Raw genomic sequence first — 26367 nt, forward strand, 5'->3', positions numbered from 1 at the left:
TGATATGTATGCATGAATAGTCTACATATGTTTATGTCTCTTGGTAAATTGAACATTGTACAATAATTGACTATTTCAATCTCATCAAGTTGTATATATTCCATGAGTATAAAACTATGAAGGAGAAACTAGCATATATCTTAAGGCAGAGATATTGCATTGTCTTTATTTATTCTAATGCCTGCCACGCCGCTTGTTCATTTTCACGACTACTAATTTATTTTTCAGTACAGTTAATGAACACAGAAAATAAATAAATAAAATGAATAATGTTTCTTCCAGCCAGTTACTAATTCATTTTTTCTTCATCTTCACAAAAAAAGTGTGTCCTTGGCATTTAAAAAGGCAGAGTTTTATATTTTGGAGACAACAAACACTTTTAAACATTGGTCTTTTTTTGTAAGCTTTTAAGTCACTTTCGTATGTTCAGTGTGAGTAACTGAGCAGTAGGTGGCAGGAATGGATCTGAGGAGATTAATTTTATCATGAATCCGAGCCCTGGCTAAAATCCCTCTAATCGCTTTGTATCTAGAAATGTTCTTTCTGTGTCCTAATCCTCATCAATTCACTGGAAATTGCTTTTCAAAATAAATTACATGTGTACCGAGTTAGAAAGGACAACACAACCTAACAACATGTAAAGTATCATCATATAGAGTATCATAGTGCATTTTTACTAATGTAATTACTTATCTTAGCATTACTTAAAGGTATGAACAATGGGTAAAATACAATGTCTAAATTTTTTTTTTTAAATTAACAACTTTGAAAGGAGTTTCAATTAAAAATATCCTACAGTTTCTGTATACATTTCCTAAGCAGGTCTATTGGTCTATAGCAGTGATGGCGAACCTATGGCACACCAAGCCCCCTCTGTGGGCACGAGGCCATAGTTCACCAGGCTGGGCAAACCGGGACATCCCTGTGTCCCGAAAGATCTTTTCGGGACACAAGAATGTCCCGGTTAGCTTTCTGCAGCCCGCATTAACTTTAAAAACGCAGGGGCCACAAGGAGGTAGCGCACGTAGGGACGTCCCATGCATGCGCCCATAGGAACGGAGGAGCGGAGCATTGGAGCATCGAGGAGGGCGACACGCGCTGGCCGGCATGGTAAGTTACCAGCTACGCTTCAACTTCGATGCTCCGACCACCGCTCCTCAGGTCCCGGGACCTACTGCTACAGTAGATCATGACCCATGACCAGAGAAGCAGTTGATGGAGCACTGTGAGGCAGTACACAGACATACAGCCTCTACCCATACCCTGTATATGAATGAATGCTTTATGTCTGTGGGGGAACTATACTGCACCTAATATGGGGGGACTACAACCTAATGTAGGGGAACATACTGCCAACCTAATGTGGGGGAACTACAACCTATTGTGGGGGAACTGCAACCTAATGTGGGGGAACTGCAACCTAATGTGGCGGAACTACAACCTAATGTGGGGGGAACTATGCTGACAACCTAATGTGGGGGAACTACAACCTAATGTGGGAGAACTACAACCTAATGTTGGGGAACTACAACCCAATGTGGGGAACATATTGCCAACCTGATGTGGGGGAATTACAACCTAATGTGGGGGAACTATACTGCCTACCTAATGTGGGGGAACTGCAAACTAATGTGGGGGATCTATACTGCCAACCTAATGTGGGGGATCTATACTGCCAACCTAATGTGGGGGAACTATACTGTCTACCAAATGTGGGGGAACATACTGACTACCTAATGTGGGGAAACATACTGCCAACCTATTGTGGGGGAACTACAGCCTAATGCGGGGGAACTGCAACCTTATGTGGGGAACTGCAACCTAATGTGGGGGAACATACTGCCTACCTAAGTTGTTTTTTCTAAACTTAAACCTCAGTATTCTGATTTAACAGCTGTGCTGGCACTTTTAGGGGAAAAAAGTTGGCGTGCATTACGGTTTGGGCACTCGGGCTCAAAAAGATTCGCCATCACTGGTCTATAGTGTTAAATGTTACAAACACTATATATGTGTAGTCTAATCCCACATGTGTTTGGCCAGCTCCCCAACTTCTAAAGCTTTATGTACTATGCACTCTCACTTTATTTATGCATGTATATATATTAGCTATATGTCCACCATCAGGACATCTCCGGCTCCCTGCACACTAGCAGGCACGCGTCGTTAGCCTGAAGCATTGCAGCTAACCGTGAGTAAGGGTGCATTCACACCACGTTTTTGCAATACAGTTCCCGTATCAGGTTTTAGATGAAAACGGATCCCTCAACCTGACTAAACTGTATCAAAACGTGTGTACATATTTCAACCCGTATACAGTTAAAAACCGTATACGGTATGTAATATTATGTCCATATGTATCCGTTTTTTAAAGAAAAAAACTTATAAATTTTTCACTTTCCACTCCATTTTGAATAAAGTTTCACTTGTTTGATTGAAATTCCAAGAAAAAAAACCTGTGCAAAGTCAAAAAACATATGGTGAAAACTGGAGGGAACCGTACGTACATACGGTTCTGTACGGTTCCCATTGACTACCATGTTAAAAAAAAACATATATGGTTTAATACAGTTTTTCACCCGGACCAAAAACCCTGGTAGACTATGGTTTTGGGTACGGGGAAAAAAACTGACAAAACCGTACAGGATGCACAACGGACACAACCTGATTCATCTTTTGGCATACGGTTTTCAATGGAGAGTCAATGCATACGGTTTGCAATACGGTTCCATACGGTTTTCATATTGAAAACGTATATGGGAACTGTATTGCAAAAACGTGGTGTGAATGCACCCTTAACCATTAGAGCTTAGCTCTGCATTCTCTCTCTATACAGGTCCAGGTTCTGAACCATGTCCTTCTTTCCTTTACAGGTGGACTATGAATATGTTGCTGAACTTTGGACAACCATGTATATGTGACCATTAGGGACAGTGCAGTTTTTCTTTTCCCTTCTAGGTGGACTCCCTATTGCATTTTCAGGTCAGCCTTTTTCTTGCAGGTCCCAGTCACATTTATTTATTATACATGAATATCATATAAGTCGGTCTTGATATTGTTCATTATACTTACCCCCTCATGAAACCAACATAGACCTGTTGGCAGAAACACGTTGGTGGTGTAATTAACTATTTTTCAACCAGAGTGGCTTAGTATATATCGGGCCCCTGGTGTAAGGCTCCTCTGGGCTGGCTGGGCCCTGCAAAACCCAGAGTGTGCTCAGTTATTGATAAATCTTTGGACCCAGATTGTGGCGTGATACACTTGGATACTGTGTTGTTTTTCAAAAAAAAAATCTTTTTTATCATTGCTATCTAATAAAAGTTAGGTTTTAGCGCACATCCATAGCACTTACATTTCCTAAGTGTTTTCTGTATATTATTTATGCTGGATGTAAATGGAAATGGAAGTGGTCCCAAAATGGAGTTGCTCCAGCAGTTTCCAGGAGGGGCAAAAATATGGATGATGTGAGTGGCGCCTTGAGGATGTAATTCAGTCAGACAAGTATCCTAGGTGGTTAGGGTTACTTGTTTATTCCATAAAAAAGGATGATCCATACATTTGCAGAAAAATGTGGAACATTATAAAAAATGAAAATAAAAGAATAAAAAGACAAGGCAAGTGGAATAGCAACGCATTTCGCAAGGTGACCCCCGCTTCATCATGAGACCATATAGTGCCTGAATGACACAGCGTGGAGGTGGCGGCAGCATGAGGAGACCATAAAGTGGCTGAATGACAAAGCCTGGAGTTTGCGGCAGCATGTGGAGAACATATAGTGGCTGAATGACACAACCTGCTGGTGGCATCAGCACAAGGAGAACATATGGGGGCAGAATGAGACAGCCTGGATGTGAGGTTGGTGGCAATACCAGTACCTGGTGACGAAGGTGGGTGAAAAAAGGAGAACTTGGCATCAGATGTGTGGCATCAGGCAGGTGGCAGGATCAGAATAGTAGCTGAGGCAGGTAGGCAGAAGAAAACTGTCTCTTTTGTAAAAGTGTTGGTGTGCACAAGTAAGTATTGAGGATATGCATTACGTAAAACTTAACTTAAAATGCTTAGGATAAAATATCTAGACCCAATTATTTTTTTTTAAATCAAACAAAAGGAAAGCTGTGCAAACAACACCATGTGCCACCTACACCACCAAGTATTGATGTGATGCAAAGAGCTCTAAAAAGTGGTAGGGAACAATGTAACCAGTGGGGGAAAAACTTCCCCTGTAAGGCCATACTCACACATTATTAATTGCCTTCTTGGCAAGTGTTACTCACGCTAAAAAGGGGTTCTCCCACAGGAACCTCTCCCTATTTCCACCTACAAACACTGCCATTTCCCAGTGTTTTTAGGTGGAAATAGGGATTGGTTCCTGTGTGTGGCCACCCTTTTTAAGACGAGTTACACTTTCCTCAAAAAGGTGGAAGGGAACAACATATTGTCCCGTGTAGCAGGTGAGGGTAAAAACTTCCCATATAAGGCCCTACTCTCGCCGGGTATTCCGGTGGAAAACTTTTATTTTTTTTTTAAATCAACTGGTGCCAGAAAGTTAAACAAATTTGTAAATTACTTCTATAAAAAAACTTAATCCTTCCAGTACTTATTAGCTGCTGAATACTTCCGAGGAAATTATTTTCTTTTTGGAACACAGAGCTCTCTTCTGACATCACGAGCACAGTGCTCTCTGCTGACATCTCTGTCCATTTTAAGAACTTTCCAGAGTAGGAGAAGATCCCCATAGTAAACAGATGCTGCTCTGGACAGTTCCTAAAATGGACAGAGATGTCAGCAGAGAGCACTGTGCTCGTGATGTCAGCAGAGAGCACTGTGTTCCAAAAAGAATTTCCTCTGTAGTATTCAGCAGCTGCCAGCTAATAACTGGAAGGACTAAGATTTTTTAATAGAAGTAATATACAAATCTGTTTAACATTCTGGCACCAATTGATTTAAAAGAAAAAGTTTTCCACCGGAGTACCCCTTTAATTCCTTTCTTGGCGAGTGTTACACACCCTAAAAAGGGCGGCCCCACACAGGAAACTCTCTCTATTTCCACCTAAAAACCTTGGGAAATGGCAGTGTTTGTAGGGGGAAATAGGGAGAGGTTCCTGTGTGGGGCTATCCTTTTTAGAGTGAGCAACACTTGCCAAGGGGATCTCCCTACCTGTCCTTTTTTTTAAAATAGATTTCAGACTCATGCTGGAGTCCTAAATCTCCGACTGCAGCCGGGACACAGACAAGCTCAACACTGTTCCCTGACAGTGAGCAGTGGTGAGTTTGTTTGTGTTCCAGCTGCAGTCTGAGATTTAGGACTCCTGCATGAGTCTGAAATCTATAAAAAAAGGACTGATAGGGAGACCCCTAGTGGTCATTTTTTCAAAGTGGAAAATTAAATAGAAAGAAGCATATTTTTTAATAACACACTATTGGAGTTATTCTGCATACATTAATCTATAATATATCAAAAGTTTTTTTTGATGAAAGGTACCCTTTAAGGACGGACCCATTTTTTTTACCTTAATGACCAAGCTCTTTTAAAAAAAAAAATTTATTTGACATGTGTCTCTTTAAATGGTAATAACTTTAGAACGCTTTTTCTGAGCGGAGCGATTCTGATATTGTTTTTCCGTGACATGTAAGTGGTGCATTTTTGTTGAGAAAAACTCCAAAATATTTTGAAAAACTGTAAAATGTCTGGAGTTTTATTCTTTTTTATGGTGTACACTGTGTGATAAAAGTGATGTTTTATTTATTCAGTACGATTTTATTTTTCGTCTGACGCCATTGAGTAAGGGCTTATTTTTTACTGGATAAGCTGTACTTTTCATTGGTATAATTTTTGCGATATGTGCTACCTTTTGGTCTTTTTAATTCCACTATTTGTACCAAAATCTGTGAATTTTGCTCCTTTTTTTTTACGGTACGGGGAAATTTACATGATAGTCTTATAGTACATGTCATTATGGATGTGGCAATACCTATTTTGCATATGATTTGTGTTTTTGATCTTTTTTGGTGATAATACAGAGCTTTTATTGGGAAAGGGGCATTTTTTATCTTTTATCATGTACTCTGGTCTCATCATATAATCAAACAGATAAGGGGCCAGGAAGAGAGAAGACCCCCTGGTGGGATCAGAGGGGAGGGGGGAATGGAGTCTCCCTCCCAAGAAAGCAGGTATGATATTTAAAACAATGATAGACTCAGGGTGTTCAATGCTGTGCAACAAGCTGACAAGACCCTCCTAAGAACAGCTGGAACTCATTCTCATGGACTGCTATATCATCATTCTGTAAGAACTTCATCTTTTGTTTTCTGAACTTGTCTTGCTAAACTCTTTTATATATTTTTGTAACTGTATGTCATTTGTTTATTTTTATGCATAGCACTGTGATACCTTTTATCAGATTAAATGTTTAATTAATCAGCTCTGGTCTTTGATCTCTAAATATATGAGCTCACCTTTCTGAAGGCAGCTCTGGTGGAAACACATTTATCTAAGGGTTAATTTGGTGACTTGCTGGGACTAGTAGTGGATACCCAGAGGTCTGGTGGCTTTAACCCTTGCACCATCACACTCTCTCTAGCGTCTTGGCTGGACCGATAGGGTGTGATCGTGACAGGAAGTTTTTATCCCCACTTGTTACAATGGATTATACGTTGTTCCCTTCCACCTTTTAGAGGTCTTTGCATCACATCAATACTTGGTGGTGTAGGTGGCACATGGTGTTTTTTGCACACCTTTCCTTTTTGTTTGATTTGAAAAAAATTTGGGTACATATATTTTATCCTAAGCATATTATTATTATTTAGCTAACACATATCCGTCAAGTCGCTGAGAACAAGGATGTGCAGTACGGTGGTGCTGGCTGTCCTTTTGTTGTCTTTGAGATTATATATTGACTAATAATGTTGCTTCCTCAAAGGGCCTGAGTAAATGGCAGGTGTCACTTATGAGCTGCCACTGGTTGACATTGAAGTTACACAGGGGAGTCACACGATCCTCTTGGATCATCAAGAAATCGATGATGGCTTTTCTCGGTTTGTATAGTTGGTCCAACATATGGAGGGTGGAATTCCAATGTGTGGAAATGTTGCAAATCAGATGCCATTCTGACGCTGCAGCTCAAGGAGGGGTTGCTTTGCGGTGTACGAGTGGCTGAAGTGCATGCAAAGTTTCCTTACCATTGTTAGGATGTCTTGCAGATGGGGGGGGAACACTTCAGGAACCACTTGACAACCAGTTTGAACATGTGTGCCATGCAGGGCACATATCTCAGGCTTCCATGTCACAGTGCAGACAAGATGTTCTTCCCGTTGTCAGTCACCATGGTTCCCATTTCCAGTTTTCGTGAAGTAAGCCATGATTCGATTTCTTGATGAATGACTTTTAGCAGTTCCTTCCCTGTGTGACTCTGTTCGCCAAGGCAAACCATGTGGCACACAGGGCATGCATGAGGGGCACTGAGACTTGTCCATGCAGTGGAGGCTGAGGACATAGTGGAGGATGAGGATGCGGAGTCGCACAGTGTTTCAGGACCAACGGCATGAGCATGAAGGCGGAAGCGGCGTGACCTGTCCAAGTTGCTGTTGTGGCTGTGGAGGAACCACAATCACCCAGTGGGTCATAAAGGACATGTATTGTCCCTGACCATAGTTACAGCACCACATGTCGGTGCTGCCGTGCACTTTGCTACACACCTACAGGCTCAAGGACTGGCCCACCTTCTGTTCCACAAAATTGTGCAGGGCTGGTGTTGCCTTCTTTGCACAGAAAGGACGGCTTGGGACTCTCCACCTTGATTCGGCACAAGCCATCAGTTCTCTGAAAGGTGCAGAGTCCACCACTTGAAAAGGGAGGGACTGCAGCACCAGCAACTTGGGCAGGAGCACATTCAGCTTCTGCGCCTTTGGATGAGTGGGCGCATACTGTTGTCTCTTAGACATGGCTTTGCCAATGGATTGCTGGCGGAATAACTGACTTGAAGTAGGAGGAGCAGGAGCATCTGGAGCGACAGAAGATGGGTGTGACACACAGCTTCCTGCAGCTGAGGTGGTGGAGCCTTGGCTGGCTGAAACAGGGAGCGATGTACCACTGGGTGATGCAGCAGGCTGAACTGCCACATCAGAGCCACGGTTCTCCGAGGCTGCTTTATGGTGATGCTGCATATGTTGACACAGGGCAGTGGTGCCAACAATGGGACCCTGGCCACGCTTCACCTTCTGCTGACACATCTTGCATGTGGCCAAGTTAACATCCTCTGATGCTTGATGAAAAACTGCCACACCGCCGAGTAGCTGATTTTCCCACCAACAGTCCGCACTGATTGACTGCTACTGCTGCTGACTCCAGGAACCCCTTTTCCACTACCTCCCAGGAAAGTAGGCTGCCGCGAAGCAGGTGGGGGTGTTTGGCTCCAAACTTTCCAGATCTACCACCTTACGGGCTCAGCTGCTGCCTCACGGGCAACCTGCAACCCTCTTCTCCAGATGATGATGAAGCCCCTTCTGCACCCAGCTCCCAAGTGCGATCGGCTTCATCGTCACTGATGTCCTCCTCAGGTTCCTCAAAAGTGTCTGCTTCAGGAGCCTGAAAGCTCGCAACACCATCTCCCATGCCACTCCCTTCACCACTACTTGCCCACCTAGTGGAGGAAGCGACGGATGTCGCCTCCACTTCTTGGCTGGGCAGTAGCTGCTGACAGTCCTCTAGTAGATCACCCTCACTAAATAGTGGAGCTGAACCCACAGCATAAGATACTTTGTGGGGGAGGGAACAGCATAGGATAGAGACAATGGGAGGACATGGACTGCTTCTGGGCCATGCCAACTGAGGAACCCACTGACTGTTGACTGGGGGTGTCAGATGTCAATTGTGATGAAGTGGATGACCGTGTTAACCAATCGATGATGGCAGATGGGTTGCTGGTCGAGACACGACTGCTAGCTGATACCGGGAGATCAGACCTCTCGCTGCGACTCCTGCTGCCACTCGCCCCTAGTCTGCTGCGACCTCTGCCTGATGAATTTAGGCCTCTACCACTCCTCTTAAAACAGTATTTGTCTACAACACCAACAGGTGTGTACTTTTGGCTGGCCTTTCACAGTATCTAGGCCTTAAGACTTTAACAGGAACAAAATGGTACACCATTTAGATGTATGCACAGGTTACACTTACTAGAGGACAATATGCTTTTAGTTCTCTGCTCACCATAACTGGCTGCCTACTATTAGCTATTCAGTTGTTGTACACACCAGTGCTGCAGTGCTCTCTCTTTCTCTCTCTCTCTCTCTCTCTCTCTCTCTCTCTCAATCTCACTCCCTTCCCTATCAGTGATTATAGGCTGGTTTTCGGCTTGAGGTGAATCGCTGCTGTAAAAATGCTTTTCTGTGCAACACACTGCTCTCTGTCCCTCTCTCTCCCTCTGCAATAAAAGGCTGAAGTGACTGGCCGCAAGATGGCTGCTGATTATAAGGGCTGTGACATCACAGGGGTGGCTGGCTGCTGATAGGCTGCATGCTGCATGTGATTAAGGGTCATCCCACCTTCCCGCCTTCCCAGGATTTTTTGCCCCATGTCCTCACATGTGGATCTGCCATTTTAGAAGCCCTGGAGCCTGGACAACACTAAATGGAGTTTAATAAAGCGACTTGCGCAATTGAATCGCGGCAATATTCGCATTCATTGCAAATTTAATTTTTGCAGAAATTTGCAATGAATTCTGATTTGTCAGATTTGATTGGCCCATCCCTACGGGTAACCTTACACACAAGCAGAGTGTCTTGACCATGAACCCCCCCCCCCCCAGCAACCAGGCATAATCTGTATGTGTTCAGTATGTGTGCATTTTTCTTGCAGCGACACCACTTGAACCATACAGCATTTCATGATTCCTATTAAATCAATGGTTTATGGATGTAATGCAGGAAAGGACAGGAGATATTGAGCAAGAGAAGATCTATGGTATTGCTTTTCACTTGAATCTGGATGAGGATCTAGAACATGACTCGCCCCCACCCTTCAATTAACACTGAATTCCCTATTAGGTCATATAAAGGGGTTTTGCTAAATGGGACAGCCTTTTCAGTACCGCAGTCTGCTACCATAAGCTAAGCGTATAGTTACCCGATACAATTTGAGAACTGTTTCTGCTGTCAAATAATAGCTAATAAAAGAAAAAAGGAACAGCCCTGGCGATAGATACTCACTGCGTTGTCACTTGACAAGATGGAATATATGCTAACAGGGTTCTTGGAGACCACATGTCCTGAAAAACATTAAAATGGAAATTAGTCTTTTTTTTTTTTTTTTTGACTATATGAATGAGCAATGTGCAAAATTTGGGAAAGATTCAGGTAGATCATGATTAGAGATGAGCGAACTTTTCAAAAATTCGATTTGGCCGATTCGCCGAATTTTCCCGAAAAGTTAGTTTCGATCCGAATTTGTTTGCGGCGAATCGATATTAAAAAAGGCTATTTCTAGCCTACATACAGCCTCTATAGGGGTATAGAACACTTTGCTATGTCCTAAAACGCATATTGAGTGTGCTGGGGTAGTGAAATAATACTGTTATTCAGAATAGCATGCAGATTACCGGCATCACTCTTAGAATCACTGCCGCACAGCAGCACAATGACAGAGCCTGGTGGTGGCATCAGTGTCAGGAGACCATATAGTGACTGAATGACATAGCGTGGAGGTGTTGGCAGCATGAGGACACCATATAGTGGCTGAATGGCACAGCGTGGACATGTTGGCAGCAAGAGGAGACCACGCTGTGCTGAATGGCTTAGCGTGGAGTTGGTTGATGCACTAGTACACTACACACCAGGGCTTCCCAATCCCCCCACAAAAAAAAAACACAATATATGAAATTTTTGACAAAGATTTCTCATAGGTAGCACCCGCTATCCAAAAATTTGAAATTTCCAGACCCAGGCCCAACCTCTGCGGCATCAGGAACCCATATATTGCCTGAAGGACACAGCCTGGAGTTGGCTGATGCACCAGTACACACCCGGGCTTCACAATCCCCTCCAAAAAACAACAATATTTTAGAATTTTTTTAAAGAAATACCTTTGTGTAAGAACAAGCGCATATCCAACAGTTAACAAGACTCTATCATGCAGGACGGTGGACCACCCAAAGACATTCTTCTCAAAAATAATAAACCACACAATGTTTGAAATTTTTTTACAAAAACTAATTCAATATGTGTCTCCAAAAGATCAGATCACCAAAGGACTTTTTTCACCCAAAATCATGAAGCAGATCCCTGTCAGTATTTTTATTTTTTTAATTTTCATAAAAGAATCACACGCAACAAGAGTTCCGTTGTGTAACAATTAGCATTCTGGAAAATTCTATTTTAATACCAATAAAATTATCAGTAAATAAATAAAAAAATACACTACCCAAGAGTGTTTAATTACCCCATACATTACACCAGGAGCAGTCAGGAGTAGACCTCAGCAGTACCCAAGAGGCTTTAATAACCCCCTACCTTTGCACGATCAATTGCGAGATCGAGCAATACCAGGTGTGTTATGCCCTCAGATTTCCGGGGCCACAGCCACGCTCCACTGAACGGATTAGCGTGTCTCTATCTTTCAAGGAAAGGTGCGTGTTGCACGCTGAAACCAGTTCATGATAGGGATCTGGGATTGCAATTATTTAACCTTAAAACGAGGAATTACCAGTAAGTGAGGGTCATAAACTGGCGTTGATTAAGTCCCTGCCCTTTGTACACACCGCCCGTTGCTATAAGTGATTGGATTAGTTAGTGAGTTGGTTAGTGAGGTCCTCGGATCGGCCCAGGCGGCGTAGGAGAAGGCCCTGGCAGAGCGCCGAGAATTTAACAGTCATTGTTGAAATTTGCATTAAGCATGTATTTAGCTACTGCTAAACATCCAAAAATGTAAGGCTTAAGGCCAGAGGCACCAGGGAGGCAAGTAGTTCCTCAAAGACACAGAATGAGTCTGGATCATGCATTTGCAGTACCCAAAAGGTTTTCATAACCCTTTACAAGGCCAGAAGCATCAGTTTTCCCCATATTAGGAGCATAGTTGTCCCACAGATTAGGCAGCATAGATGTCACCCAGATTAGGCAGCATACATGTCCCACAGATTAGGAGCATAGTTGTCCCCAGATAAGGAGCATAGTTGTCCCCCAGATTAGGCAGCATAGATGTCCCCCAGATTAGGCAGCATAGATGTCCCCCAGATTAGGAGCATACTTGTCCCCCAGAGTAGGCAGCATAGCTGTCCCCCGGATTAGGAGCATACTTGTCCCCCAGATTAGGCAGCATAGATGTCCCCCAGATTAGGAGCATACTTGTCCCCCAGATTAGGCAGCATAGATGTCCACCAGATTAGGAGTTTAGTTGTCCCCCAGATTAGGAGCATAGTTGTCCCCCAGATTAGGAGCATAGTTGTCCCCCAGATAAGGAGCATAGTTGTCCCCCAGATAAGGAGCATAGTTGTCCCCCAGATTAGGCAGCATAGATGTCATCCAGATTAGGCAGCATAGATGTCCCCCAGATTAGGCAGCATAGATGTCCCCCAGATTAGGAGCATAGTTGTCCCCCAGATTAGGCAGCATAGATGTCACCCAGATTAGGCATCATAGATGTCCCCCAGATTAGGAGCATACTTGTCCCCCAGATTAGGAGCATACTTGTCCCCCAGATTAGGCAGCATAGATGTCCACCAGATTAGGAGCATAGTTGTCCCCCAGATAAGGAGCATAGTTGTCCCCCAGATTAGGCAGCATAGATGTCCCCCAGATTAGGAGCATACTTGTCCCCCAGAGTAGGCAGCATAGCTGTCCCCCGGATTAGGAGCATACTTGTCCCCCAGATTAGGCAGCATAGATGTCCCCCAGATTAGGAGCATACTTGTCCCCCAGATTAGGCAGCATAGATGTCCACCAGATTAGGAGTTTAGTTGTCCCCCAGATTAGGAGCATAGTTGTCCCCCAGATTAGGAGCATAGTTGTCCCCCAGATAAGGAGCATAGTTGTCCCCCAGATAAGGAGCATAGTTGTCCCCCAGATTAGGCAGCATAGATGTCATCCAGATTAGGCAGCATAGATGTCCCCCAGATTAGGCAGCATAGATGTCCCCCAGATTAGGAGCATAGTTGTCCCCCAGATTAGGCAGCATAGATGTCACCCAGATTAGGCATCATAGATGTCCCCCAGATTAGGAGCATACTTGTCCCCCAGATTAGGAGCATACTTGTCCCCCAGATTAGGCAGCATAGATGTCCACCAGATTAGGAGCATAGTTGTCCCCCAGATAAGGAGCATAGTTGTCCCCCAGATTAGGCAGCATAGATGTCACCCAGATTAGGCAGCATAGATGTCACCCAGATTAGGCAGCATAGATGTCACCCAGATTAGGCAGCATAGATGTCCCCCAGATTAGGAGCATAGTTGTCCCCCAGTTTAGGCAGCATAGTTGTCCCCCAGTTTAGGCAGCATAGTTGTCCCCCAATCAGCGTGGGCCGGTCAGAGCCAATCAAAGGGCCGTATGTGGCAAGCGGGCCGTACAATGCCCAGGTCAGCCCCAGAGGGTTTCATAACCAACCACAATAGAGAAAATTTTGTTGTAGGAGCATGGTCAATCTACTCAGACCCATCTGTCATTGGTGGCTGGAAATCCTGGCTGATCCATCCTGGATTCATCTTGACAAACGTCAGTCTCTCCACATTTTTAGTGGACAGACGAGTTCGCCTTGGGGTGACTATGGCCCCGGCTGCACTAAACACCCGCTCTGATGGCACACTACTGGCCGGGCAGGACAGCTTTTCCAGGGCAAACTCCGCTAGTTGCGGCCATAAATCGAGTTTGGCTGCCCAGAAGTCCAGCGGATCTTCAACAGTTGTTGGCAGGGTCATGTCGAGGTAAGCCACCACCTGCTGGTTCAGGTCCTGCTCCATGTCCACCTGCTGCTGATGAGTAGCTTCACTATGCGGCTGAAGGAAGCTACTCATCAGCGACTGTAGACTCAGGCTGCTGCTGATTGAGCCGGTACTGCTCCTGCCACCCCTCCCCTCCCCAGCAGCCATGGAAGGTGAGCGCAGAGGGCCCTCCGAGTCAGACCTGCAAGTGGATGGACCATGTGGCCGATAGGCATCGGCCAACCGACTACGTAGAAGCTCCCTGAAGTAGGTCAGTTTGTTCTCCCTCTCAGTGGGTGTAAAAAAGGCCCCCATTCTGGGCCGGTAGTGAGGGTCTAATAAGGTGGAGATCCAGAAGTCGTCGTGCTGACGAATTTTGACAATTCGGGGGTCACTACGCAAGCAACTCAGCATGCATCGTGCCATTTGTGACAGTGACTTGCTGGGACTACCTGCCTCCATCTCCACTGCATACTGCCATGGTGCCTGGGTCCTCTGTTTCGCCTCCCTCGTAATAACCCTCCAGCTCCTCTGGCTGCTCCTGCTCCTCCTCTCCTGTCCAATGACCAGAAACACCGGCCATCTCATCCACCGTAAACTGTGCTCCGCTCTGCCCCTCATCATCCTCCTCCAGTTCATCCCCGACAGGACTCATGTAGCCTTTTGATGTAGGCGCAACGTCTCCATTGCCGTGACCAGCCATGTTTTCAATAATTTTTTGGAGTAAATGTAGGAGTGGAATTACGTTGTTCATGGTGTAATTCGAACGACTAACAAAAAATGTGGCTTCCTCAAAGGGCCTCAGCAAACGGCAGGTGTCACGTGAGCTGCCACTCGTTTACATTGAAGTAACACAGGGGAGTACTCCTATCTGCTTGTATCATCAAAAAATCTGTGATGGCTTTTCTTTGTTCGTATAGTCTGTCCAACAAATGGAAGTGGAATTCCAACGTGTGGCAACGTCACAAATGAGACTATTTTGTGGGATACCGTTCTGACGCTGCAGCTCAAGCAAGGTGTGCTTGGCGGTGTACGAGTGGCTGAAGTGCATGCACAGTTTCCTTGCCATTGTCAGGACATCTTGCAAATGGGGTGAAGACTTGATGAACTTCTTGACAACCAGATACAACACGTGTGCCAGGCAGGGCGAATGTTTCACACTTCCTTGTCGCAGCGCGGCCACAATGTTCTTCCCATTGTCGGTCACCATGGTTCCCATTTCCAGATTTCACGGAGTAAGCCATACTAGGATTTCTTCCCTAATGAACTTCAGCAGTTCCTCCCCTGTGTGACTCCGTTCGCCAAGGCAAACCATGTGAAGGACGTCTTGACACCGCTGTGCCCTACACACGTGGTACGATGAAGGGCCACCGAGGACACGGGGGAGGAGGAGGAGGCGCACACTGTAAAAGGACCAACTGCCTGGGAGCGAGAGCGTGGAGGAGGAAGCGGTGTGACCTGTCCAAGTTGCTGTTGTGGCTGTGCAGGAACAACATTTACCCAGTGGGCCGTAAAAGACATGTATTGTCCCTGCCCGTAGTTACAGCTCCAAACGTCGGTGCTGCCGTGCACTCTTGAACACACAGACAGGCTCAAGGACTGGCCCACCTTCTCTTGTACAAACTTATGCAGGGCTGGTACTGCTTTCTTCACAAAGAAGTGACGGCTTGGGACTCTCCACCTCGGCTCGGCACAAGCCATCAATTCCCTGAAAGCTGCAGAGTCCACCAGTTGGAAAGGGAGGGACTGCAACACCAGCAACTTGGACAGGAGCACATTCAACTTCTGCGCCGTTGGATGAGTGGGTGCATACTGTTGTCTCTTGGGCATGGCTTCGCCGATCGATTGTTGGCGGAATGGCTGACTACGAGCGGAAGAAGCAGGAGCGCAAGAAGGAGAGTTTGACACAATGCTCCCTTTGGCTGAGGTGGTGGAGCCTTGGCTGGATGACTGAGGGAGCGGATGGCCACTGGGTGATGCGGCAGGCTGGACCACTACATCGGAGCCACGGTTATCCCAGGCCGCTTTATGGTGGCGAATCATGTGTTGACGCAGGGCTGCGGTCCCGAGATTGGGACCCTGGCCACGCTTCACTTTCTGCCGACAGATTCTGCATGTGACTACGCTAAGGTCCTCCGGATTCTTTATGAAGAACAACCACACCGCAGAGTAGCTGATTTTCCCACCCGCAGTCCGCACTATTTCTCTGCTATTGGCGCCGTCTCCAGGAACCCCTTTACCACTACCTCCCTGAATGGTAGCTTGCCGCGAAGCAGGTGGTCTCCCCCTGGCACGTTTGGCTCCTGAATTTCCACTACTGCCACCACCACACTGATTGCCAACCGTGCACCGTGCTACCGCCTTGCTGCCTCATAGACAAAGAGCAAATCTCTTCTCCTGATGATGATGAAGCCCCGGCTTCTGCACCCAGCTCCCAATTGCGATCGGCTTCATCATCATCAAAAGATGCGTGCACGTCACTGATGTCCTCCTCGTGTTCCACAACAGTGTCTGCCTCAGGACCCTGAACAATTGAAACACCGCCTCCCACGTCACTCTCCGCATCACTACTTGCCCACCTTGCGGAGCAAGCGACGCATGTCTCCTCACATTCTTGGCTGCCCATTAGCTGCTGACTGTCCTCTATTGGATCATTCCCTGGGAGAGGGAACCGCATAGGACAAAGGCAATGGGATTACGGGGACTGCTCCCGGGCCATGCCAACTGAGGGTTGTGTCTGAGGAACCCACCGACTCTTGACTGGGGTTGTCACATGTCGCATGGGATGATGGGGATGAGTGTGCAAACCAATTGACAAGGAGAGATGGGTCGACGACACAACCGCTGGGTGTTAAAGGGAGCTCAGGCCTATTGCTGCGACTCCTGCTGCCACTCGCCCCAAGTCTGCTGCCAACTCTGCCTGACGTATGTAGGCCTCTGCCCCTTCTTTGTGCACGTCCTGGCACTTCCCTGCCTGACATACTTAGTGCGTTTATGAGGGTATAGAACAGCAGCAGGCGATTACTTACGGCTGTCCTTTCAAAGTATATAGGCCCTAGACAGAATAACAGTTACTAAATAGTACACTCCTTTGTTGTATGTATGCCCTTTGCAATGATGAGCGCACTGGTATGCGTATTTCTACGCAGAAAAAACACTTATTTTTTTTTAAATACACCAGCAGGTGTATACTAATGTGTGGAATAGCACTGAATTTAGCACAGAGACAGAATAACAGGTAGTAAATAGTACACTACTTGGTTCTATGTATGCCCTTTGCAATGATGAGCGCACTGTTAAGCGTATTTATACGCAGAAAAAAACTCTTTTTTTTGTTGTTGTATACACCAGCCGGTGTATACTAATGTGTGGAATAGCACTGAATTTAGCACCGAGACGGAAATACAGGTACTAAATAGTACACTACTTGGTTGTATGTAGGCCCTTTGCAATGATGAGCGCACTGTTAAGCGTATTTGTACGCAAGAAAAACTTTTTTTTCTTTAATACACCAGCAGGTGTATAACGTGTGGTATAACACTGAATTTAACACAGAGACAGAAAAAAAGGTAGTATATGGCAAGCTATTTGCTTGTATGTAGGCCCTTTGCAATGATAAGGGCACTGTTAAGCGTATTTGTATGCAGGAAAAACTTTTTTTTTCTTTAATACACCGGCAGGTGTATAACGTGTGGTATAACACTGAATTTAGCACAGAGACAGAAAAAAAAGGTGGTATATGGTATGCTATTTGCTTGTATGTAGGCCCTTTGCAATGATAAGGCCACTGTTAAGCGTATTTGTACGCAGGAAAAACTTTTTTTTTCTTTCATACACCGGCAGGTGTATAACGTGTGGTATAACACTGAATTTAGCACAGAGACAGAAAAAAATTAAGTATATGGCACGCTATTGTAACGCCGAGAGCTCCGGGTCCCGCGGCTTCCCCGGAGCCCTCGCGGTGTTGTAGTAACAGCAGCGCTCCGGTCACTGTCCGCGATCGCTGCTGTGTTCGTGCCGGCGGGAACGCGATCCGTGGGACGGGTCAGACCCGTTCACGGATCGCGCCCTGTTCTACTCACCCTCCTCCTGTGTCTGTCTCATCCCAAGCGCACGGCCCCGCTCCCTAGGGCGCGCGCGCGCCGATGATCTGAGATTTAAAGGGCCAGGGCACCGTTAATTGGTGCCTGGCCCAATTAGTTCTAATCACCTCCCTACACTATTTATACCCACTTCCCCTTCCTGTCCCTGCTGGATCTTGTTGCCCTAGTGCCCTGAGAAAGCGTTTTGTGTATCCCAAGCCTGTGTATCCAGACCCTTGCCGTTGCCCCTGACTACGACCCTTTGCTGCCTGCCCTAACCTTCTGCTACGTTCAACCTTGCTCTTGCCTTGTCCCTGTGTACCGCGTCTGTCTCAGCTGTCAGTGGGGTTGAGTCGCTATCAGGTGGAACGACCTGGGGGTAACCTGCCGCTGCAAGTCCATCCCGCTTTGCAGCGGGCTCTGGTGAAAACCAGTAACCCCTTAGATTCCGTTCCCCTGGTACGGCCCACGCCATCACCCCACTGACACAGAGGATCCACCTCCAGTGTCCTCTCTGCATTCCAGTCCGGATCCTGACAGTAGATTGGGCCATGGATCCTGCTGAGGTCCCACTGCCTAGTGTCGCTGACCTAACCACCGTGGTCGCTCAGCAATCACAGCAGATCACGCAACAAGGACAGCAGCTGACTCAACTGACCGTTATGCTGCAACAGCTTCTGCCGCAACTACAGCAACCATCTCCTCCGCCAGCTCCTGCATCTCCTCCGCAGCGAGTGGCTGCTCCCAGTTTCCGCCTGTCTCTACCGGACAAGTTTGATGGGGACTCTAAACAGTGCCGTGGATTCCTGTCCCAGTGTTCCCTACACATAGAGATGATGTCGGACCAATTCCCTACTTAACGGTCCAAGGTGGCTTTCGTGGTCAGTCTCCTGTCTGGAAAGGCCTTGTCATGGGCCACACCGCTTTGGGATCGCAACGATCCCGCCACCGCTACTATCCAGTCCTTCTTCTCTGAAGTTCGTAGTGTTTTTGAGGAGCCAGCCCGGGCTTCTTCAGCCGAGACTGCTTTGCTGAACCTCGTCCAAGGGAGTTCTTCTGTGGGTGAATACGCCATCCAGTTCCGCACCCTCGCCTCTGAGCTATCCTGGAATAATGAGGCCCTCTGCGCGACCTTCAAGAAAGGCTTATCCAGTAACATCAAAGATGTCATGGCCGCACGAGAAATTCCTGCTAATCTGTCAGAACTAATCCATTTGGCCACCCGCATCGACATGCGTTTCTCGGAAAGACGCCAGGAACTTTGTCAGGAAAAGGATCTTGTTCGCACCAGGTGGCTTTTCTCCCAGGCTCCTCTCTTCCAACGTCCTTTGCAATCTGTTCCTGTGCCTTCCGCTGAGGAGGCTATGCAAGAGGATCGGTCTCGCCGCCGAAATGAGAATTTGTGCCTGTACTGTGCTAGTACTGAACATTTCCTAAAAGACTGTCCTATCCGCCCTCCGCGTCAGGAGAAACGCACGCACTTAGTTCACAAAGGTGAAACAACACTTGGTGTGAATTCTGCCTCTCCACGTCTGACTGTACCTGTGCGGATTTCTCCTTCCGCCAACTCCTCCTTCTCAGCAGTGGCCTTCTTGGACTCAGGTTCTGCAGGAAACTTTATCTTGGCCTCTTTTGTTAATAGGTTCAGTGTTCCAGTAATCCATCTCGTCAAGCCGCTCTTTATCTCTTCAGTAAACGGAGAGAAATTGGACTGCACTGTGCGCTACCGCACTGAACCCCTGCCCATGAGCATTGGACTTCACCATGAAAAAATTTAATTTTTCGTTCTGCCTAACTGCACCTCTGAAGTTCTTCTCGGCTTGCCGTGGCTCCAGCGTCATGCTCCTACCCTCGACTGGACCACCGGGGAGATCAAAAGTTGGGGTCCTTCTTGTCACAAGCGATGTCTCACATCTGCTTCCACTAGTCAAACCCCTGTGGCTTCTTCTTTACCAGGCCTTCCCAATGCTTACCAGGACTATTCAGATGTATTCTGCAAAAAGCAAGCAGAGGTCTTACCTCCACATAGACCTTATGATTGTCCCATTGACCTTCTTCCTGGTACCACTCCGCCCCGTGGCAGGATTTACCCTCTCTCAGCCCCAGAGACTCAAGCCATGACAGAGTATATCCAGGAGAACCTAAAGAGAGGTTTTATTTGGAAATCCTCATCCCCTGCTGGAGCGGGGTTCTTCTTTGTTTCTAAAAAGGATGGATCCTTACGCCCATGTATTGACTACCGAGGTTTAAACAAGATTACCATCAAAAACTGCTATCCCCTGCCTTTCATCTCCGAACTCTTTGACCGTCTACGCGGAGCAGGTATCTTCACCAAACTGGACTTAAGGGGCATGTATAATCTTATTCGCATCCGTAAAGGTGACTAGTGGAAAACCGCTTTCAATACCAGAGATGGAGATGGAGGAGCAATGAACCCCTTGACTACTGGGTGTGCTGGCTTGACCTGTGGCCTGAGCTATCCCAATTTGCGCTCGAACTTCTGGCCTGTCCCGCTTCAAGTGTCCTGTCAGAAAGGACCTTCAGTGCAGCAGGAGGTATTGTCACTGAGAAGAGGAGTCGCCTTGGTCAAAAAAGTCTGGATTACCTCACCTTTATTAAGATGAATGAGGGATGGATCCCGAAGGGACTGACACTGGGCGATACATTTGACTGAACAAGGCCTTATCAGATGAGCTGCCTTGGGCTAAAAATGGTCCACACGCTGCTGTATTTGAACTCTGAATGCCGGATGACTTGCGTGACTTATCCGCCACCAAGTAGGGTTCAAGCCGCAATGTTTTAGGGCACTTTCTGCATGGTGAAACAAAAAAATTTTCTGGCCGCTGCTACAGCAGTGGCTGCGACAATACCAAATTTTCCAGCCAGGTGTACATGCCTAATTTTTCTGGCCTCTGCTGCTGCACTTGTTATGGTGCTGCAATTTTTCTAGCCGCTGCTACAGCTGCGACAATACCCAATTTTTCATCCATGTGTACATGCCTAATTTTTGTGGTACTCTCTGCTGACAAATAGCAAATGGCAAATAGCAGCTGATAAATACTAGAAAGATTAAGATTTTTTAACCTCTTAAGGACCAAGGACGTATGAGTACGTCCTTAGTCCCGTTCCCGTGATATAGCGCGGGGTCCCACGGTGATCCCACATCATATCACGGTGGGCCCGGCGTCATAGTGAAACCAGGACCTGCCGCTAATAGCGCGCGGCACTGATCGCAGTGCCGCGCGCTATTTACCCTTTAGCTGCGCTCTCAAAGCTGAGCCACGCGGCTAAAAGTGAAAGTAAAAAGTGCCGGTTAGCTCAGTGGGTTGTTCAGGATAGCCGCAGCGAAATCGCGGCATCCCGAACAGCTTACAGGACATCCGGAGGGTCCCTACCTGCCTCCTCGCTGTCCGATCGCCGAATGACTGCTCAGTGCCTGAGATCCAGGCATGAGCAGTCAAGCGGCAGAATCATCGATCACTGGTTTCCTATGAGAAACCAGTGATCAATGTAAAAGATCAGTGTGTGCAGTGTTATAGGTCCCTATGGAAGCTATAACACGGCAAAAAAAAAGTGAAAAAAAAAGTGAATAAAGATCATTTAACCCCTTCCCTATTAAAAGTTTGAATCACCCCCCTTTTCCCATAAAAAAAAAGCACAGTGTAAATAAAATTAAACATATATGGTATCGCCGCGTGCGGAAATGTACGAATTATAAAAATATATTGTTGATTAAACCGCACGGTCAATGGCGTACGCACACACAAATGCCAAATTCCAAAATAGGGTATTTTTGGTCACTTTTAATATCATGAAAAGATGAATAAAAAGCGATCAATGCAAAAATGGTACCGCCAAAAACTTCAGATCACGGCGCAAAAAATTAGCCCTCATTCCGCCCCATATGCAGAAAAATAAAAAAAGTTATAGGGGCCAGAAGATGACAATTTTAAACGTATACATTTTCCTGCATGTATTTATGATTTTTTTTCAGTAGTAATACAAATTCAAACCTATACAAGTAGGGTATCATTTTAACCATATGGACCTAGAGAATAAAGAAAAGGTGTCATTTGTAACGAAAAATGTACTACATAGAAACAGAAACCCTCAAAAGTTACAAAATGGCATTTTTTTTTCAATTTTGTCGCACAATGATTTATTATTCCGTTTCAACGTAGATTTTAGGGTACAATGACTGATGTCATTACAAAGTAGAATTGGTTGTGCAAAAAAATACGCCATAATACAGATTTTTAGGTCGGAATTGAAAGAGTTATGACTTTTTAAAGGTAAGGAGGAAAAAACAAAAGTGTAAAAAACGAAAAACGCCCGGTCCTTAACCCCTTAAGGACCAAGGACGTACCAGTACGTCCTTGGCCCTGCTCTTCTGATATAACGCGGGGTTACACAGTAACCCCGCGTCATATCATGGCGGGCCCGGCGTCATAGTGAAGCCGGGACCCGCCTCTAATAGCGCGCAGCGCCGATCGCGGCGCCGCGCGCTATTAACCCTTTAGCCGCGCGCTCAAAGCTGAGCCGCGCGGCTAAAAGTGAAAGTGAAAGTTCCCGGCTAGCTCAGTCGGGCTGTTCGGGATCGCGGCATCCCGAACAGCTGACAGGACAGTGGGAGGGCCCCTACCTGCCTCCTCGCTGTCCGATCGCCGAATGACTGCTCAGTGCCTGAGATCCAGGCCTGAGCAGTCATCCGGCAGATTCGTCGATCACTGGTTTCCTATGAGAAACCAGTGATCAACATAGAAGATCAGTGTGTGCAGTGTTATAGGTCCCTATGGGACCTATAACACTGCAAAAAAAAAGTGGAAAAAAAAAGTGAATAAAGATCATTTAACTCCTCCCCTATTAAAAGTTTGAATCACCCCCCTTTTCCAATAATAAAAAAAACACAGTGTAAATAAAAATAAAAATAAACATATGTGGTATCACCGCGTGCGGAAATGTCCGAATTATAAAAATATATCATTAATTAAACCGCTCGGTCAATGGCGTGCGCGCAAAAAAATTCCAAAGTCCAAAATAGTGCATTTTTGGTCACTTTTTATATCATTTAAAAATGAATAAAAAGTGATCAATAAGTCCTATCAATACAAAAATGGTACCGTTAAAAACTTCAGATCACGGCGCAAAAAATGAGCGCTCATACCGCCCCATACACGGAAAAATAAAAAAGTTATAGGGGTCAGAAGATTACAATTTTAAACGTATTAATTTTCCTGCATGTAGTTATGATTTTTTCCAGAAGTCCGACAAAATCAAACCTATATAAGTAGGGTATCATTTTAATCGTATGGACCTACAGAATACATATCAGGTGTCATTTTCACCGAAAAATGTACTACGTAGAAACGGAAGCCCCCAAAAGTTACAAAACAGCGTTTTTTTTTTCAATTTTGTCGCACAATGATTTTTTTTCCCGCTTCACCATAGATTTTTGGGCAAAATGACTGACGTCATTACAAAGTAGAATTGGTGGCGCAAAAAATAAGCCATCATATGGATTTTTAGGTGTAAATTTGAAAGAGTTATGATTTTTTAAAGGCAAGGAGCAAAAAACGAAAATGCAAAAACGGAAAAACCTCCGGTCCTTAAGGGGTTAAGGGGTTAAGTCTGGAACTTACTGGTTAAATAAACAGGAGATAAAACTTGCCCACAGGGTGTGCACATTGCCTAAGACTTTTTTTTACATACAGCAAGCACAAATGTGAACTTGCATGCATGCTAAATTTTTTCTCATTTACGTACAATTTTCCATAATTTTATTTGTCATTTCTACTTCTTGTCTTCATTTACAATGGACAAATATCATTATGACTGTTGAATAGGGTTTTTTTTTTTTTTTTTAGCAATTTGCCATACCACTCATCCACAATTATGTTCACTTACCCATATTATCACTGTTTTTTGAAGGTACTTGAGATAAACTGCTCTTAGGAGGGCTGATATTTGGTTTGTCTATGTCTGATGTGGTATATCTTGGGCTGGATAAATAGTTTGTTGGTTGTGAACAGTTCTGAAATGAAAAATTCCATGTAAACATTTTACCCACTATTTTATTTGCCACTATAGTATTTGTCCACTATTAACTCATATGTGATCATACTGCATACAAATCTGTACAAAATATCTATGGGACACCGCTATAGACAGAAATCTTACTCTGCATTGCAACAAATGAGATTTATGGTAATAAAATCGGTGGCATTCCTGCAAGAGATAAGGCATTGTTGCTATCCACATAATGTCTAGAATTTGCAACAGACTTTTAACACCATAACTGAATGGGGATAGGACATTTAGGGTGCGTTCCCACAGGGAGTATACGCAGCGTATTTGACGCTGCGCAAATTTTACGACAGCAGAGGGAAATACGCTGTGTATCCCTTGCTCCCTATACACACAGGGCTTTCCGGCGGCAGCCCTATATGTGTAGTGAGTTTTGGAGGCGGGGCCGTGTGCCGTCGTGTCTGTGACGCGCGGCCCCGCCTCCAAAACTCACTACACACATAGGGCTACCGCCGGAAAGCCCTGTGTGTATAGTGAGCAAGGGATACGCAGCGTATTTCCCGCTGCTGCCATAAATTTTGCGCAGCTTCAAATACGCTGCGTATACGCCCTGTGGGAACGCACCCTTAAGAGTAAAAAGTCTAAACAGGCATTCATAGCTTAAACAATAAAGCTCTATACAAACTAATTTCTATGAATATATTCTACCAGTCCACACAGCTAGATCATGCACATTTATGAGGATTACAAGTTTATGTGTCACTGTATGGCACCTCTGTGAAGCACCATTCTCACATAGAAGCAGTTTTTCTTATGGATTGATAAAGAACCTGTGAGGAAAAAATGTGAGCCTTTGCGTCATTTTAGAGGCACACCACTGGTCAGCTATCGGTGGTCTATCCACTGGATAGGCCATCAAATCATATAGTTCCAGCCCCTCTGGCCTGCTTGCAGCTGCCACAGTTGGTTGAAAAGCTAAAAACTATTGCTTTTAATCAGCAATAGCGTTAGCTTTATAAACCTTCACATAAACAGTATAGCTCACAATGCTACACTGTTAATGCAACTCCTATTTAAGTCAACGGGAGTTAGGTAAACCAGGTAAAACAGCCCGATTGGTTTTAACTTCCCATTCACCTTTACCGTCAGGGGCCAGGGAGCTTGAATTCAAATTTGGAATTCATAAGATTCAACCCACAAGATTCCAAGCGTCTCATCTGCCATGTCTAATAATATCTATAGCACACTATGTCAAATAATTGAAAAGAATTGTTATAATTGTCATAAATGTCATAAATGTCATGACTCACCGTGAATGACAATGCCTTTTTCTTCTCCTTCATTCTCTGAATAGCATTCCTCACCTAGATGCATACAAACATGCCTATATTATTGTCTTATATAGAGATTAGTGTATTATAACAATGATACACTACTGGAAGTCCAGAAATGCCGTATGGGTTTGCTCACATATAGCAGATTTGTTGCTGAATATCTGTCCAGATTTGTGGTGAGAAAGTTCCCAGCAAACTATAGTAGTAGCAAGTGAATGAGCGGAAGTTACGAAACTGTGTTCTTATAGTTCCCTATCATAAATTAAGAAATGTGCAACAGTTTTCTGACAGTGCCTTCGATGCAGTTGTAAACAGCATAGTTGTATAAAACACTCATACTATGGCTAAAGGGCATTCTGCATGGCTGAAACACATGAGAAGTTTTGCATAATCTTGTGTTATCTTCTTAGAATTTTAATTATGTGCTATCACAAAAGTGTGCTAGAAAAAGTGTTAAAAGGGTACTCCGGCACTAAGACATCTTATCCCCTATCCAAAGGATAGGGGATAAGAAGCCTGATCGCGGGGGTCCCGCCACTGGGGACCTCCGTGATCTTGCACGCAGCACCCCGTTATAATTAGTCCCCGGAGCACGTTCGCTCCGGGTGTGATTACTGACGATCACGGGGGCCGGTGCTTTGTGATGTCACGGCCCTGCCCCCGTGTGACATCACGCTCCGCCCCCTCAATGCAAACCTATGTGAGGGGGCGTGTCAGCTGTCACGCCCCCTCCCATAGGCTTGCATTGAGGGGGCGGAGTGTGACATCACACGGGGTGGGGCCATGACATCACAAAGCCCCCCTGATCACCAGTAATCAGACCCAGAGCGAACGTGCTCCGGGGACTGATTATAACGGGGGGCTGCACGCAAGGGGGTCGCACCGCTGGCGGGGATAAGATATCTTAGTGCCGGAGTACCCCTTTAAGAAGCAATTCACAAATTGATTTCAACATTTGGGGTTTTTACCCTGTTTGAAATGAATTGTTCCAGGTTTATTTTTTAAACTATTCCTAAACTATTCCT

The 26367-nt window shown here is 45.5% G+C and overlaps 1 protein-coding gene across 1 annotated transcript in view; it reads right to left on the minus strand.

Moving 5' to 3' along the window:
- Positions 1–26367, minus strand: part of ADGRD2 (adhesion G protein-coupled receptor D2) — a 199284-nt gene that overhangs the window by 50720 nt on the left and 122197 nt on the right. The window contains exons 21-23 of the mRNA XM_056539057.1: positions 25319–25372; positions 23889–24015; positions 10204–10262 (exon numbers count right to left, since the gene is read on the minus strand). Of these exons, the coding sequence (XP_056395032.1) occupies positions 10204–10262; positions 23889–24015; positions 25319–25372 (240 nt within the window). The remainder of the gene's footprint in view (positions 1–10203; positions 10263–23888; positions 24016–25318; positions 25373–26367) is intronic.

This window comes from Hyla sarda, chromosome 9, assembly GCF_029499605.1.
Source record: "Hyla sarda isolate aHylSar1 chromosome 9, aHylSar1.hap1, whole genome shotgun sequence".
In the NCBI taxonomy this organism is placed as follows: domain Eukaryota; kingdom Metazoa; phylum Chordata; class Amphibia; order Anura; family Hylidae; genus Hyla; species Hyla sarda.